This window comes from Toxotes jaculatrix, chromosome 18 (assembly GCF_017976425.1).
Source record: "Toxotes jaculatrix isolate fToxJac2 chromosome 18, fToxJac2.pri, whole genome shotgun sequence".
Taxonomy (NCBI): Eukaryota; Metazoa; Chordata; class Actinopteri; family Toxotidae; genus Toxotes; species Toxotes jaculatrix.
The window spans coordinates 15021344-15033706 of record NC_054411.1 but is presented as its reverse complement, the minus strand read 5'-3'; the positions used below and the strand labels follow the sequence as shown (position 1 = coordinate 15033706).

Genomic DNA, 12363 nt, shown 5'->3' with positions numbered 1-12363 from the left:
ATATTTTATTTCTATGGCAACTGCCACTGGGGACAGGGCCAGCTGGACCCCTATCAGTGTCTTCACAGCCATTCTAGAGACAGACAGTGAACTATTGTTTTAGGGCCTAGTTGAAAGTGACCAGTAGAAACACTGTCACTGCTATTAGACAGGTAAAATATCAATCCACACTTCATTTGTATGGGAATAAAGTACCTGAATCTCCACGACAGACATCTCGAAGATTCCTTTATCCAAATGCAGCAGACTAAGAAACATCAATTGTGGGCTGCCAATGGTTGGGAAAAGGCTGTGACTTCTTTTTTTAAGGTTTAATTTGTAGACATTTTTTTAATAGACATTTTATATGTTAAACGTGTTTCAAAGCTGTAAAACAACAAAACATGAAAAATGGTTAGAGAGGATGAAAGGCACTAAGACAGGCAGTTGAATACTTTTTCAAAACACAAACATACAGTATAGATTTTAATCTTTTAGAAGGTATTTCATATATGTCAGCATCATGCAGCATATGTGACAAAGCACACAGGTTTACCAGCATGTTTGTACGCAAAACCAGATCAGCTGCTGCTGTTCACATCAGAGGCAAATATCTCATAACTCTGGCACATTATCCGAAAATTATCTGCATGGCTAGATAGGATAACAGTTTGTGTTAGATTCAGCTGACATTTCACAGCACATATTTGTGACAAAAAAAGTCACTGATTAAAAACTTTTACATTAGTTAGGAAATGACTGACATCAACCCAACCCCTCCCTTCTTAACATAAACGTGAGCAAGGCACTTATTTGTCAGCGACTGAAGTGGAGCTACTCACTGACCCACTGCAAAAGACTGGTTATCGTGGGCAGCTCCCAGTGGTACGGACTGTTTTAGAGCGCAGCAGTTTACATGCTCACACAAGTTTTTACTGACATAATGTTAATAAATGGTTTGTAGGGGATTACAATGCTGGTTCAATATTTTGCCATTTAAATGCAATCCAGTGGTCACTTAGATGGAGTGTACATGCTCAACATGGCTTTCATAAGTAAACGGCTAAAATAAATTAAAATAAATAATAATATAAAAGACTCCATCAGTCGCCAGCCCATTCACTCAGCCACCCCTGACACTGCCTCCTCTGTTCCTCGCTCTCCTCCTCAGTCATCTGTTCCTGGCTTTGTTTCCTCCTCTCCTCCTCTCTTCTCGCTCTCTCTCTCTCCTCCTCTTTAATCCTCCTGTCCTCCTCCACCCTGTGCTCCAGCAGGGCTTCCACAGTGGCTGCCAATGTCCGTAATGGCCGCTGCGGGAGCCACTTGGGGTCCACCGAGGGGATAAAGGGGTCTCCAGCAGAGACGAGCAGGGGTTGGGGTTCCAGGGGAATGTGGAGGAGGTGGGCGTGCAACATCATGCGGTACGGGGCATTGTCTGCTCCTGAGCTGTAGGTGAAGTCCCCAACAATGGGGTGGCCTATTGCACTGCAGTGGACCCTTAACTGGTGGGTTCGGCCTGAGGGAAAATGCAGCATTTACATGAAACATCTCTGTAGTCCTTTATCCTTTATATCTAGTATTACATTGAGATAGATGATACACTGATGTGATTACTAAGAATCACTCACAGAAGTAAGATAACACAGTATGCATAATTAATCAGTGATGGATTATTCACCTTTCACATCCATTTTAATGTCCTTTTATTTTGGTCTACTGTACGATGAAGCTGGCCAGGTGAAAATAATCTACATAAATATTAAATATAATATACTCCACTTCCATATTCCATTCAAGTCCAATTTTAAAAAAGAATAAACTTTACTATTTGTTTCTAAATGAATCTCTCCTTAATTTCCCTTAGATGAAAGCAGACAACTGAGCGCTGTTACCAGTGAGTGGCTGCAGTAGCACCTTGGTGACAGGATCTCCATCATACAACCCATATTCCAACACTGTCAGCTCAGTTTGGCAAGGCTTGGGGTTTTCACAGCCTGATGAGAGAAAGATGTCCAGACAATGAGCAAGAAAAAATGAAAGAATGATCTGTAGTTATCTATCCATTTATCAAACTTGAGAAACATAAAATGCAAATTAGCTGTGTTTGTCTGAGCTTGGATGAGTTAAATAAAGAGGAAGGAAGAGCAGACAATCCAGTAAATCATTCAGTATAGTATATCCTTACTCTAAAACACACACACACACACAGTGCAAACCAAGCCAGATTCATGTACCTTCTGTTCCTTCAATGCACATCATGTGTGTTTTTCCTTCCGAGGAGTTCTTGCCGATGGAGAAGTCCAGAGTTTGTGTTTGTTCTTCCACCCAGCCACGAATCTAGACAGAATAAAGTTTATCTTCACAGATCTTTATTAGCACAAACTAATGAGAAAAATATTCAGTTTGAAACTTTGCAGACAGACAGATACACGACAATAAGTCTGCTCTGTGTGTGTCACTGTATTAGTGTTCCATACCAGGGCGAGGTATGCTTTGGTCACGGTGCGGTCCTTGAAGCAGCGGTAGGCCCGGCCGGCCGCAGCCTTGTTGAGGGCGACACAAAGAGCCCCACTGGTGGAGAAATCCAACTGATGACAGAACCTGGTAGGCAGAGAAGAAAGATGATGAGACTATAACTTTTGCTGAGCACGATGTCTGTGAGCTGATGTTGTTAGTATTAGTGCGATTCTGACCTGAATCCATAGTAGGTGCTCGGGTCTGCCAGCTGAGGGAAGCGGTGCCGAAGTTGAGCCTGCACTGTGTGTTTCTCGTACCACATCTTGCTGTCAATGCGGATGTCCCAGTGCTTGTCCACCACAATGTAGTCATCGCACTGGTACAGCACATGCAGGTGCTCCAGGCTAGCAGGCTCTGTGGTCATGATGTGCAGTGATGGACTGATACAACTTGTGTGGCCCTGTAGTGAGAAGGTGGATGACGAAGATCTGAATCCTGCATTAAATCTTTTACTCAAGCGAAAAAGATGCAAGTATTTTAAGCAAAATGTACTATTAAATATTTATCATGCTGAATGGTGAATTTCATACCATTGCAGTATTTTGTGAAGTGTGTTATTGCTTTATTATTACAGATACTTTAACAGAAAGCAGCGTTTTTATGTTGTAAAATCTCTACGTGCAAAGCAGAGTTTCAAACTAATTTAGTGGAGTATACAACTGTCTGAAATGTAGCGGGGAAGAGGTGTAAAGAAGAACAAAGTTAAACGATAAATAAAAAGCAAGTACTTAAATTTTCTACTTCAGTACTTGTAAATATAAATCAGACAGCGGATGCGATCAGAAAACAGGCAACAACTGACTGGAAACAAAAACTGATAAAGTAAACCAGCCTCAGCAGTGCCTGAGGTATTTGTCTTGTCTATCATAAGTGAGTATTTTCTTCCAAATCAGGTTAAAACACATACGCAGCGTATGGACACACCCTCGTCTATCGCGGCTTAGAAAACCCACAACTTCATGGTTAGCATGTTAGCACCACTGATTTGTTAGCTCCAGTATGCTAACAACAAAATGAAAACTAGCAACGTGTTAGTTGGAACACTGCCAGTATCTGGATAACTACCAAGAATAACTAGCTCCGACTACTTTGTGTGGTATATTATTTTAACATACCGAAAGTAAACTTACATTAACATGAAAACACGAGTGTAAACACAACCACAAGCGGCACAGGAAGATGCGCAGGCGCTCCTTCTTCTTCTGTGTTCGTCACAGCGGATAACAAACTAATACGGAAGGTGAATAGCGCCACCTACTGTGTGTGCAACAGCATGGCTTTTTGTGTCAGTGCAAGTCTCACAAGACTGCTTTAAATGATCTGTTTTTTTCCTGTAGTTTAGAGACATGCAGGTGAGCTGTCTGTGATTTCCCTGCTATGATGAGCAAAAAGCGCCATGAGAAAGACCTGCTGCCCGAAACTCTGATGGTCGATAAAGAGGATGACTGTGATTTTATCTCCTCCCCTGACCATTTGACCAAAATCCATTTTTAATGGTAATATTATTGATAATTACTGACAATACAATTGCAAACACTGCACGAATTCAACCTGGAATGCAGGAGTCCGTCATCTTGACACACGGGATTATGTTTATTGCATTTGTCTCATCTGCTTCTGCTCTGTCGGTAGGTACTGCTCCAGGTCACTCACCCACTGTGACATCCATAATCCCTCACCTCAACCTCACCTTAACCCTTTTATCTGACATGCTCGATCCAGTATTGTGAGCGTGCAGTATTTAAGATAATCAAATGCTGCTGTATGTTTTGTTAATGTCATGTCAGTCAAATATATTGTGGTGCTTTGTACCTCAGGGCCACAGTATCTATTCCTCGTATCAGTACTGCAGGTTAAAAACTGGAGGTTAAGTTCCTTAGTTCCAGGTGCATGGCCAAAGAGGGGGCCAGGGGCAGCATGAAGTTTTGCCTTTTCACTTTGGTATGAGGTTTATTTATGTGGTATGTACTGAAATGGACATTAAAATACAACACTAGATATTATAAATAAGTCACATCTACCGGTTCAGAGGAAAATTTTCAAACCACTCCCTCAGCACAACCATCTTCTGTGCAGTGGATCCAAATGTTCAGCATGTTCCAAACTCTGATCCTTTCTCCCCATTAGGTCCATGTCATGCTTGATTATTAGAAAAGTGATGATTGTTTGGAACATACTGTACTGAATCACTCAAATAAAGAGCAGGGTCCTCTACTAATCTCTGACACAGCCAGGTATGAATGTGTTTTCAGCTAAGCAGATCAGGAATTATTATATAATTGGCATTTCATAACCAAATCTGTTTCCCCTGTGTGTGTGTGTGTCTATAAATAACACAGGTGCTACTACAGAGTGAAATTCAAACATAGCATTGCGTCTCTGTGGTTGGATTTCTGGTAACTGTTGCATAACATTTCAAAGTGAATCATCTCATAGAGCTGAATGGCAGATTGGCATGTTTACCTGAGCATGCATCATCACAATAAAGGATCTTACACACACGCACACACAGAGATGCACGTGGCACTAAGCAGTTTCGGTGTTTCATCACAAACATTTCAGTCAGATGACGAAGAGGAGACAGACTTAGCTGACAGATATAACAGGTAGTCCTGATGATCGCTTTCAGTAACAAGGATCCATTATGACTCATTGAGACAAAAGTTTATGTTCTGTTGTTCTACTGGCCACAGAGTCTCAACCATGAACTGGAAATATTATCAACTTTAAGATTATTTGCAAGTGAAGAGACCAGAAGAAGAGTTTTTCCATTTGGTTTGTGCTCTGGGAATGAAAACCTACCTGGACATTGTCTTTCCTTGGATTTGAGTGACTCCATGTTGTTCAAGCTGACTCCCTTGGATTTTTTCTTGGATTTATCCTTTGCGCTCTCTGGATCTTTTCAGGAATTGAAACACTTGGTTGCAAGACTGGAAGTGGACGAGCAGAACACCAGCTGTGTGTCAGGTCTTTTCTCAGACTGCTGAAGCGTCTCTTCTTCACCTGGATGCAGAGTGAAATATGTCAAATTTAGAGAGAAAAAAATCACCTTGAACAACTTCAGTTGAGGATATGAATTGCGAAGGATACAGATAATATAAGCATGATCAATTATACCAACAATAATAAAATTTAACTTATAAAGTGCTAAATAAAGTGCCAGTATTTCTTTTGGAGATATCAGGGGAAAAGCTGTGATTTTTCAGCTTCAAAGCTTCTGGTCCCTGCATTTATCTCTGTATTTTGTTACTTTAATAGACTTTCCTCTTGAATCTTGCCACAGAATCAGTGCTGTGAACTTTCTGTGCACCATGCAGAATAAGTCTTTTCTGCAGGCTCGCTGTGAAGAGCCCATAATGACATCCGACTGGGGCTTCCTTCTGCTGCTGGCTCTGCTGCTGCTGGGTCTGCTCTACGTCTTCCTCTATCTGCCAGCGATGGCTCAGCGAGCCCTGCTGGAGCAGACGCTTAGCAGCAACAACACCACCACTGCAGTACCCACATCTGCCAAGGAGGACTGACTCACAAATGGATAAGACGGATGAAGAATGTGGACTATGTTGCTTTCAAGTGTGATTTTTATTGTCCTGCAGGACAATATTATCATATAAAGCAGACAACGCAATTGATACTATTCTTATGTACACTGAATCTAAAGCTATAGCCAGCAGCTGACTGGCTTAGCTACAGCAACACATTATAAACATAACCTACTGTTTTTACACTTTGTCATTTTATGTGTTAAATGTGTTAAGAGCTTCAGAGTGGCTGCTGGGTGGATTTGTGTCTCTGTAGGACAGAGCCCAGCCAGTTTCCCACCCTTTTTTTCAGTGTTAGTGCAACAGTAAGCTAATCAGCTGTAGGTTCATATTTAACACCCAGATATGAGCCTTGGCAAGAAACTGTAAGGTTGTAACATGTTGAACTTTAACCTTAGAAACTAACCTGCAACTAATAACCTATAACTAACTAAAAACACTCTTTTATTATTAAAATTGTGCTGAAGTTCCAGTCTCCATGTCTTAGAGCTGAAAGAGTTACAGGTGACACTATACAGTAAGAGTAACCTGGATTTGATTTGATTTGATTTCATTGCATACTATTTCAGCATTAGCCAAATACTTCACAGAGAAACAGGGATTTGTTAGGTGGGTGGACCGGTTAATCTGTTCAGTGAGTACAGCAATAGTTTTAACATACACACATACATACAGTCTTTCAAAAATTATCAGGATTTAGTTTGTCTTGGTTTTATTCCTTGTTTTACACAGGTTCCTTTATCTTGAATTGAAAACTGGCAAGTAAACAGGGAGAGATTATATGTGTTGTATAACCCTGGTGATAATAACCTTTGTTATTTCAGACTGTAGCATAGGGAGGCACAGTGAATCATGTGCACTGTTGCTGAAGAAGCACCAACCCCCCAGTGTTTCAGACAATGAGAAACAATTAATAGTATTAGTATCATCAATCTGGCAAAGGATTTACAAAACCAACTCACTCACACGTGAATTACTTGATTGGGAAAATGTTATGAGTGGTGTTAGAAATCATCACCCAGCACATGTGGCAAAATGTAATTGTGTTTATATTTTATGTCAATAATGTAATGTAATGAAACAGACAATAAAAACACTGATTTCTCTAATTTCTTTTTAGTTATGTGTTGCTTTAGTTACACACAGGAAAGTCAGGTTTTTGTAGTTCTCATATCAGCTACTGGACATGTTTTCTTTGATTTTTGACATTTGGCATTTCTTCTTTGATTTCTAAGGGCAGGGCTTTAAAGGACACATCTTACTGGTTGTTTGAATTGCCTTTATTAAAAGATACAGGATACTCAATTTGACACCAATATTTGAAGATGCAGCACTTGATTGTTACAGGCTGGGGGCAGGAGACACAGAAAGATTTTCCAGCTATCTGTGCCTTTAAAAATATCCCTGTAAATACTGCATCCGCAGTATCTGGCAACAATTGACATCTGGATATTGCATTGGTATCTTTTCTTTCTTTTTTCCTTTTTTTTTTGTTTTGTTTTGTTTAAATCACATTAAATTTTTACATTGAAGTTGTAAAAAAAGGAAGAGAGAATTTTGTTAAACCATGCAACACTCAACAAGCCAACATTTACAGTTAGTCTTAGATCACAACGATTTCAAATGGTATTTCAATGTTCATTATGTTCAGCAACAATGACAATATCATATCCAAAGACTAAACACATCAATGATATTTTTTATTTTTTAAGGGGAATTAATTAATCCCTTGATATACTTCTCTGACAGTACTCCACTGTCTTCCAGCTACCATCTTAAAATGTTTCATTAAAATGTTCAAAGCAGATTTTTATTCACATCTTGTGTCCTTGGTATATGAGAGAGGATTAGAAAGGGCTAATTCTGTTCATTTTTGATGAGTGAATAGCATCAAATCCTTGAGGACATACATGCATCTCTTTCTACAATATACACAGTTCAGTTCCAGTCTTTAAGTAGTCTGCTCTTTCAAAAAGCTCCACAAAGACTCGTGAAGACTGGTGCTTTGAAAGCAAACATAACTTTTTTTTTTTTTTTTTTTAAACTTTAAGAAAAACAAAACAAAACACACAAGTCCAAGATCTTATGCATGTAGGGCACATTGGGAGAAGAGGTGAATCTGACTTGTTTATCTTTTATCAACTGTAGCTGATGACGTATACTGATATAAAAAAATGTATGTGTGTGTTTGGTTTGTTTACTGCAATAAAAAGGGAGAATTGTGGGGGAAAAAAAAAAACAAAAATCGTTACAAAGAATGATCAATATCAAGACATGAAAGTAAGAGAAAAAAGCTTGAACCTCATCCCCTAATCAATCAACAGACCAATCAATCAATACCCTATGGCATGGATTAAAAAATGTGCTGGGACTAAAGAAATACATGAGCTTACTGACAAGTAAAGTTACATTTCTGACACCACGGGCTTCACCTCAAAATGGAGACAACTGGAATTTGCCACTTTATCTGGGGGATAATCATGCTCTAAGTTTTGGAACTACAGCTACTACCAACCACAGGAATGTCTTTTTTTCTTCAATTTGTAAGTGGATTTATGGACATTTATTTGCAATGGATATCATCATCATCATTATACCCTCAAGAAGTGCAGGTCACACTGAATATAAAAATATCTGTATCACGTCTGTGTGTTCGGATTTGACTGAGTTATGACTCAGTGAAGGAGAGTGACTCTCAACACAAACGGCGACAATCGGGCGCTAAGTGGGTGAAGGTCCCTGAAATGCCTCCACGGGCTGCAGCTCCAGCTCACTGTGGTGATCAGGGATATAAATCCAAACTACAATGACTATCTTACAGTATCTCTGCCTCATGTCTCTCCCTCTACAACCCCGGCTCAGCTCTGTTTTACTGATGAACATTTTATCAAATGTTCTGACGTGTGAATCCAGAATTCCTGCTGAGCACCACAATGCAATCTGTATTCCTATATATCATCTCTTCTTTCTGGGAAAGTCTGCTTGACAGATATTGAATGTTGTTGTAAGTGTACTGCACACAGCTCAGTGCGTCTTGTTTCAGTAAACTGAACAATGTTGCAGTATATCACGACTTTACAGTATTAATAATAATAATATAGGAACCTTACAGGCTACTGAGAACAGCCACCACAGCAGCTTCTGCGGCTTACTGATGCGTCTATTTCACTTTAGCTGTCATTCAAGGACTTTGCTATTTATGCATTGTATTTCCTTTTGTGCCACAAGTGACTTCCTTTTATCACCTGCTTTTGAAGACCATCCACTGCTGCTGTATGAAGGTATGGATACATGACAGGATGCGAAGGAATGATGACTCCATCGTGTGGATAACCTAGGATGGATGGAATATAGATGTAGATGTAAGGTAGGAATAAAAGGCAGAGAGAGAAAGAGGAGGGGTTCTCTCCTCTAAAAGTCTCAGCTGCTCCCAAGTTTCAGGAGACCTGAATTAAACAGACAAGGAAGAAAAGGTAGAAGAGGAAAATAAGGAGGAGGAGGAGGAGGAGGATAAGAAGAGCCACCTGATTTGGCCAGTGCAAAGGCTGCTCTCACAGGACAACGTGGAGGTGGGTTAAAGAAGGGAAGGAAGAGAGGGAGGTGAAATATAGGAGTGAAAGAAGGGAAGAGAGTAGCATCATCCCTCTTTCTCTCTCTCTCCCTTTATTCATTCCAGTCCTTCTTGATGTCGAGGTTCCACTCCCAGGACAAGTAGATGTTCTTGTCATCGTCGATGAAGCAGGACTTGATCTGGTAGTGGCCGCGTGACATCATGCCTTTGGGCGCCTCATCACTCGGGCTTAGAAACTCGTGCTCCTCCGCCCGTGGGCCGTAACTTCCCACCATGTATGACACCTTGTCCACTGCAGAAAGACATGAAGTTGTTGTTTACAGTTGTTGGACCAAATCTGCAATTATTGAATGAAGTAATTCTACATATGGCTCAGATTTTACTTACATAACTGTTTCTCTTAAAGAACTGTCTGTTAAATAGCAGTGTGAATAGCACATTTCTGGACTGATGAATAGCCTAATTCTGAAAAATGTTCTAAGTAGATATATTCTAAGTAAATCAGTTCTGCAAGCAGCATTTTTCCAGTTTTTCCTGTTTTTAAAAAATGTTCTTGTCACAGTAGTGGAGAGAGTTGTGAACACCATCATCTCTGGTGTTATTGCTATGTTTCAGTTTGTATTGTTTCAGTGAGGCTCATTGCCTGCAGCAGCCGGCTGACTGTGAGTGGGTATTAGTGACTTAGGAGTCCTCTGGGCTGCCTTCAACTACTGTAGCTACTTTTACTGCTAAAATGGTTTGTGAACTAGTGTTAGACTAAAAACCTAGAAGTCTTAAAGCTAGGACTGAGTGGGTTTCTCTTAGTAGGAGTTACCTTTAGGCTCAGGATGTTTTGTGAATAATAAATATTATAATTATATAATAAATATTTGGTCTATACAAGGTACATTACATTTGGCATGTGATGGCTGTAATGAACTTACCTCTTATTCCTTTTCTGTAGGTCACATGATGGTACCTCAAGCCAGCAACGATTTCTCTGTTCACCTGCAGTCACAATCAGTTTCATTAAATTTTGGCACGGATTTTTCTCAGTTACAAATTCACACTTTACCAACAATTTGGAGGCTCCACTTCAGCTAAATGCATGTTTCAGGATGGTTGGTTTGTGTGAGGAAAGTGGAGGATGCAGGGTGAAACCCACACAGACACATTTAGAGCCAGTTGGCAGTATCAGCCCTTATTATACATTCACTAACTTTATGTAAATACATTTTTCAACTGCAGATAACAATGGATTCTGAATGAATTCACAGTGCCTATTTTTCATTTGTTGATTGTTTACAAATGCCACATATTGACAAACAACACTGACTACCATGCTTACATTAACCCTATTCTTCTACTGGTCCCAAAAAACACAATTTACACCATCTTAATAGTTTGATACTTTAATACTACTAAAATTAGAAAACATTTGCAATTATTGTTATGATACATTATATTAATCTGACGGCAGTGAAGCTGTTTGTCCAGCAGGTGTCCTCACAACAGCCATTATCTGAGCTGCTTGGTCATTCTCAGTCAGCACATCTCCCTTTCCCTTCAGGGCCAAGCCCCTTGAGAGCTATCTCCAGTCTACCAACACACACTAACACAGCCACACAGTCTCTTCATTTAAAGAAAAATCTGCATATTATAAGAGGAATAGGCTGCAACTTATGTTTTATTTATGCCTAATTACTGTTAATTTTCATTTTGTTTATGATCATATTCTCCCTTTTTTTTAGTAGCATTCACTCAGATAGAGGAGGCTAAAGATGATCTGGCATTCAGCTTATTCCTGAGTTTTTTTTATGTTTTTTTTACAGCAGCAGCAGCAGCTCCCCTGAATTTTAGTGATATGAACCACCAGCTACATCTACTGCTGAATCAAATGTGAGTACAACAAATCAGCCACTGGTGATGCAGCTTGCATTCCTGGGTCGATATTGTTGTTTGTTTGTGAGTTTTTCTTTTTCCAGCGGCTAAGTGGGCAAATGTAGAAATATTTAATAATTCGTAATGTTATCATTGTTGCATAAACATCCTTTCTAGCCCCTGGGCACACTCCTTATCTCATGTATATCTGCTGTGAATTTCCTTTCAAAAATATTTCATTGTCCCCAGTCTGCGTTTATTTATTGTGGACATGAGGGTGCAGCTTGGGAAAAAAGCTGCAGCGTGTTTACATGAGTGTTGAGTGGTTTATTTGTAACAGAGAAGAGGAAGAAGGGGTAGAGGACGGAGGTGTGAGAAAGTAACGATGGGGCAAGGAGGGAAAGCGGGGATGAAGCAAGAGAAAGACATAAAAAGGGCAATGCTAGGCCGGTGGCATTAGAAGGCAATGAAAAATGTTGAGCGCTTTGAGTTCTATTTCTGATTTTTGCTCTCACACCAAAAAATAGAGCTGTGCTTGACCTGCTGGTGAGCCTACAGGAAAATTCACAGGATTTGCAAAGTCTCCTGGGTTCCTCCACTGGGCGCCATGAATGTCTGTCCAAAATTCAGGGGCAATCCAGACAACAGTTGTTGGGGTTTCAGTAAACTACAAGCATGTCAAGCTCCAGGTGGCACAAAAAGGAAAATTCAAGGGAATCACTAAAGTCAGCAGACTCCATCTTCTGGAGACCATGAATGTTTTCATCTCAATCTGTCCAGTAGTTGTTGAGATGATTCAGTCTGGACCAGAGTGGCGCACCAACCGACTGACAGAGTGACAAATGTCATCAACAGAGCCACATATAATTGCCACCGCTTAAATTCAAAAGTAATGAC

The 12363-nt window shown here is 40.1% G+C and overlaps 2 protein-coding genes across 4 annotated transcripts in view; both read right to left on the bottom strand.

The window, feature by feature from the left end:
- Nucleotides 1-292: 292 nt before the first annotated feature.
- On the bottom strand, nucleotides 293-4207 carry rpusd1 (RNA pseudouridine synthase domain containing 1). Its single transcript, XM_041062279.1, has 7 exons — nucleotides 4187-4207; nucleotides 3627-3698; nucleotides 2673-2896; nucleotides 2457-2580; nucleotides 2214-2316; nucleotides 1872-1973; nucleotides 293-1495 (listed from the first exon to the last, which is right to left on the bottom strand). Exons 1-7 carry the CDS (start codon nucleotides 4205-4207, stop codon nucleotides 1083-1085), a joined length of 1059 nt encoding a protein of 352 aa, XP_040918213.1. The 3' UTR covers nucleotides 293-1082.
- A 3090-nt stretch (nucleotides 4208-7297) lies between these two features.
- The window catches only part of arhgdig (Rho GDP dissociation inhibitor (GDI) gamma), a 30454-nt gene continuing 25388 nt past the window's right edge, over nucleotides 7298-12363 (bottom strand). For all 3 annotated transcript variants that reach the window (XM_041062641.1, XM_041062642.1, XM_041062639.1), the window contains 2 exons: nucleotides 10530-10593; nucleotides 7298-9898 (listed from right to left, as the gene is read on the bottom strand). In XM_041062641.1, the coding sequence (XP_040918575.1) occupies nucleotides 9699-9898; nucleotides 10530-10593 (264 nt within the window). In that variant the 3' untranslated portion in view covers nucleotides 7298-9698. The remainder of the gene's footprint in view (nucleotides 9899-10529; nucleotides 10594-12363) is intronic.

Excerpts from the sequence above, each read along its gene's own strand:
- rpusd1 (XM_041062279.1), bottom strand. The coding sequence starts at position 4,207 with ATGTCAGATAAAAGGGTTAAG. Across the intron at positions 2,317-2,456 it reads CCAAAGCATACCTCGCCCTG|ATTCGTGGCTGGGTGGAAGA; the intron begins GTATGGAACACT and ends TATTCTGTCTAG. Across the intron at positions 1,496-1,871 it reads GCTACTGCAGCCACTCACTG|GCCGAACCCACCAGTTAAGG; the intron begins GTAACAGCGCTC and ends ATTTTCCCTCAG.